Source organism: Apium graveolens, chromosome 6 (assembly GCF_009905375.1).
Source record: "Apium graveolens cultivar Ventura chromosome 6, ASM990537v1, whole genome shotgun sequence".
Classification (NCBI taxonomy): domain Eukaryota; kingdom Viridiplantae; phylum Streptophyta; class Magnoliopsida; order Apiales; family Apiaceae; genus Apium; species Apium graveolens.
The window spans coordinates 263,300,752-263,305,663 of NC_133652.1; the positions used below are offsets into that span (position 1 = coordinate 263,300,752).

The 4,912-nt window shown below is 35.9% G+C and overlaps 1 protein-coding gene across 1 annotated transcript; it reads right to left on the reverse strand.

Moving 5' to 3' along the window:
• Positions 1–566: 566 nt before the first annotated feature.
• LOC141663630 (benzyl alcohol O-benzoyltransferase-like) lies at positions 567–3,416 on the reverse strand. Its single transcript, XM_074469419.1, has 2 exons — positions 2,770–3,416; positions 567–1,619 (listed from the first exon to the last, which is right to left on the reverse strand). The coding sequence occupies exons 1-2, from the start codon at positions 3,220–3,222 to the stop codon at positions 684–686; spliced, it is 1,389 nt and encodes a 462-aa protein (XP_074325520.1). The 5' UTR covers positions 3,223–3,416; the 3' UTR covers positions 567–683.
• Positions 3,417–4,912: the final 1,496 nt, after the last annotated feature.

The following is a 4,912-nucleotide window of genomic DNA, read 5'->3' on the forward strand; positions in this document are numbered from 1 at the left end:
GAGCTGAATTCGGATAAGGTATTTAACTTAACTGAAGTTCATTTGATAATTTTTTGTAACCGAATATGAACATTTTTTGGATTCAGATAATGGTAGTGAAACTGATAAATTGTATATTGTAATCAATCCCGTTTTAGAATCCAGATGCTCTTGTAACATGTTAGTTTCAACTATAACATGTTTTCTTGAACAGATGTCAGATTTTTTTATGAATCCAATTAATAACTATTAACAAGATGGAGACGAATAAGGCTATATCTATTGTTGCTGGTCCCCGCCCCTCAAGCGATTTTTGGCAAAATATCTAACCTTGGAAAAAAATTCGCGGACAAGAAGATCCAAAAAACATTTATCCACACTGAAATTTGCTTCTACCACCCGGGAATAATGGATCGGGCACTTACTCTTGCAAATACTGGTCTTTCTCTCCACTTTCAATAGTAGTGCTGCCTCTTAGCAGCTTTGATTTTTTATACTTTTAGGTATATAAACCATTACTAATAAGAAGATATATGCAACCCATATTACAACTTTTTTGCAGATAGTGAAACCATACAACCCATAGATTAACTTACAAACACAGGAATCCGTATTACGACTTGCATAATTTACATAACTAGTGTCACTTCATTTAGCGAACATACTTTCTCACTGGACTTCTAAATCAAGAATCAAAGCAAAATCTATAATGCGGATTTGATATTAAGTGAAGTGTTACCAATGACCGATTGGTCATTCTTCTTCACCATGCCATCAAATTCCGCTACAAATTTTTGCATTGCTAATGCTGGTAAGCAAACAGGCACCACAATTCCATTCTCACCCTTTTTGTTCTTGAATGGTATGTAAAATGTAGCCAACCCTGGAACAGGGCCAACCCCGCCTTTTGCTGGACCACCATAAGCAGGCTTTCCCCATCCGAAATCAACATCTCCGAATCCAGCACGTGTCACGTCGGACACAAGATAGGTCCTCACAGCTGCGAAATGAGGCCGGCCCTTCAAAACCAATAGGTCAGCGACAGATCTCATGTACTCTCCTGTAACATCCTTTTTAGTTTTCCTTATAAGCTCCAATGCATATCCGATTGGATTCTGACACAGATTTCCAGCTGTTGTCAAAGCTACAGGGAATGCAAATGTGTTCCCATAGTATCCGATAGGCAAGGGAGGATTTAATTTTGGTCGTGCATTAACAAGACAGAGCACGCGCACCTCCTCTTCAGGGTCAAACTGAAGCGCACGAGTCCGACTACGCCACAGCCAAGCAGTGAGCACTTCAAAGGAAGAGCACTTACGAAGGTGAGCAGGAAGCAGTTGACGGAGGGCATGAATCTCAGTGGCTCCAAAGAAGAACGAACGATGAACCATGTTATCGAAAGGAATAATAGTTCTGTTGGTGTCAGCCACATCATCATACTCACGGTGGGTACATGTAACACGTTGTGGAACCCTTGCATTAAGTAATTCTCTTTGCCACACAGGAGGAATAGATGGAGCACTTGCCCCTCTTGCAATCTCACCTAAAGCAGTCATGAATTGAACAAGTCCAGCAGCATCACTCATTGTGTGGTTAAGTCGCAAGGCAAATATAAATCCTCCACACTTGAGCCGAGTTACCTAAGTATCAAATGTAGAAACAATGGAGTAAAAATTTACACACCACTATATGAGCATACTCATTTGTCATGGAATGCCAAAAACCCATTGCTATGGTTAATTAATTGTAATCGGTGATATGTACTGCTGTTACTTTCGATTTATATTCTCAACAATTCTTTGTTAATTTCATGGTCACATCCCAAACTTTTTGGTGAGCAGAGTTCTTGGCAGACAAATCATTTGGCAATCTCATCTTCTTTTAAAAGATCAAGTTTTTGTGTCAAATTACTTTATTGCTGCTTTGTCATCCCTTTGCATCATGAGACAATTACTATACTTTTATATAGAATAAATTTACATAAGAGCATCTCTAATACCCTCTTTATTTGAAATCTTAACTCAAAACATAATGAAAAAGAGTAAAAATGCAAGTTCAGGAGGCTCCTAGTGGATTCTCGAATTATTAAGAGCTTCACTTCTTTCTTTATCTTTAAGAGTCAGCTAACTCTTAACTTACATTTCATATTAAAATTATATTTTCACTTTTTTTCTCTCCCCTGTTCTTTTGTCCTTTTATAACTTCAACGTACTTTCAATTAAAAAATAATATTTAAGGAGTGAGTTTAAAAATTATTATTCGAGATAAAACAACATTATCTAGGTAAGAAACTCTCTAACCAATGCAGAACTCTTAGCTAAATTCAACGTGACTGAACATATAACTGATGAAAAAGCAAAAAATCATCTCCAACCAATGACACTAACTAAAAAAACTTTTAGATAATCAGACTTACTTCTCCGTATTTGCCTCTACTACAGATTTGTAAGGTGTTCCATGTCATTTTCCGACCGGTTTCATAATTTTTTGGGTGAAAATCAGCGATAAAAATATTATTTTTAAACATAACTAACAGTTTTAGCTAACTTGATTGGAATAAAAATACATTTTCAATTATCTATAATTTAGCAAACCTATATTTTAGCTAATCCTTATATATAATGTGATTGAAGACGCGAAATTTTTATATTATTTTTAAAGAATAAGCTAAGCTAAGAGTCTTCTCGAGATGTTCTAATTATTAGAAGAACTAAGACTAGATAGGCACTCGTCTCTGCAGAAAAAATAATAAGCCTACAAAGTAAATATGAAATAATTTTTGGTAAGTACCTGAATAAGGAGCAGAGGAGAATCAAAGACTCCAGCAGAGGCAGGAACATCAAAAAGAAGGTCCTCTAAGCATGGAAAAGGTGGCTGAAGAGCATCACCAAAGTCCTCAAGAGTAACATCTGCATCAGCTTCAATGAACATCACTCCCTCTCCCGTGCAGTCCACTCCCATTTTACGCCCCGCGCCTTCCCTTAACCGACCGGCAAACGGGTAGTAAAACACCAGTGTTTTTGCAAGTGCCTCCCTCATCACTTTCACGGGGTCCATTTTTCGTGCATCTACGAAATCATTTTTCTTTGCGTAAAATTGAATGACTGGGATTTGGAAACGAAGACCCTCCTGATCATCTATGTCGGAGAGGAGTTTGTACTCGTGTGGGGTTGGTTTTGCCGGAGTTATTAGCTCCGGTGATTGCCTTGTTACTGCGAACACTAAGGACTCTTGATGTCCCATGAAGTGTGTTCAAGGTTTTAAAATAATGTGGGAGAGTTTGTGAAGTACTTACTACTACTACTTGGCACTAGCTAGTTTTGTAGCTTGAGAAAGTTGTAATCGAGTTGCGAGTCAGGGACAAGTTTTGCACTAGTTGTAAGTTACAAGACTGTGACTGATGCCTTATTATTCCTTTTCAATGATTAGGTGGAGTAATTTAGGAAGGGTGCAGGGTTATGTCAATTTTTAAAAGTTTGAAATTGTTTCATGATTGGCAAGTGGTTTTTTAACTTGTTGGTGGTACTTGACTTTGTGTTGGTCTGTTTTCTGTGATGGCTCAAGTTGTTTTTTTTGTTCAAACATGATGGCTGGTTTTCCATCTGACAACTGCTTGTTTATCAATTTTGTGGTTTATGAGCTTTAGATGTATAAAATGAGTGGAGTGAAACAAAATACTGGATGTATGTTATATTAGAAAATGGAAAGTTTGAGGCATATTTTATATATATAATTTTCGGAATCTAACACTTGGAAGTTGTTTCTTTTAATGAGGACTTAAACTTTCATATTTGAATTTATGACATTTTCTTAGTGGAATTCATGAATATATTGAGATAAAGTTGTTTATTTGAAATGGGTTATGGGGATTTTGTCCCACCTTGATATTGTAAAAGAAAGATATTGAGTTAATATAGCATCTTGTGTTAGTGTTGTTTACAACTACTATAATAAGTGGAATGCTTGTGTGACCTAGTGCTAGTGGAAACTCTTATATTTTTCTTTTTTATTATAAGTTTAATTATTTATATTGATTATTTAATTATTAATATAAAATATATTGAGTAAGGATTATTTTAATCATACTCTGAATATATTTTGTAATATTAATATTAATTAATCAGAATATAATATAAATAATAAGGAAAACCCATTTTGTTTACTTTTTCTGTTTTGTTACTTGGTGTACCACATCGAGTAAAATAGAAGAAGAGTAACTTGAGATGCCTATATATTGAGAGTTACACTTGAGATAAATATGACACAAGTCTCTGTGCCTACCTCGCAAACATATATGAGTTGCATAGGTTTTATGGGCAAACTGATGTGTGAGTCGCCGTTGATCATTGTTGGTTCGGTGGCCAGATTGATCTGTTGCTATTTTATATTAGAAGCGATATTGCTGCATTCCATCACAGCTTAAGTGGGGGCAATAATCTCTTCAAGAACAAGGGTTTGGCGACTCAGCTGTTGTGTTCTTCTTCTTATCAGAATTTGGAAAGTGATAAAAGATAAGTTTTCTTTACTTTCTTTGTCAATTACAGTCTTTATAGTTTGTTATTACTTTCGTGTTTTGTTTCCTTAGTTGGTTATTTGGTTATTTGCCTTGTTCTTGTTATTATATATATATAACTGCCCATTGTTGCTGTGTAGTTAGAATTATACCCAACAATCTTGAAGAGATTATTGTTATATATAGTTAATTAGCAAGATGGTTAACGAAACTGGTAATGTTCCTAAAACTGTTGAGACTGGTTCTGGTTCTGGTGGTACTACTACCATTGACTGGAACACGTATTGTTTCCCCAGCCAATTGATTTATCGGGTATGCCTAATAAATTCAGTGGTGGAGCTTCTTTTCTCGTTGGCAGAAAAAGATGAAACTCTGTTTAACGGTTAAGGGTCTATGGCCAGTGGTACAGTATGATCCTCC

Coding starts and splice junctions, on each gene's coding strand:
- LOC141663630 (XM_074469419.1), bottom strand. CDS start 3,222: ATGGGACATCAAGAGTCCTTAGTGTTCGCAGTAACAAGGCAATCACCG. Junction 1,620..2,769: donor CTCCTCTGCTCCTTATTCAG/GTACTTACCAAA, acceptor TTTGATACTTAG/GTAACTCGGCTCAAGTGTGG.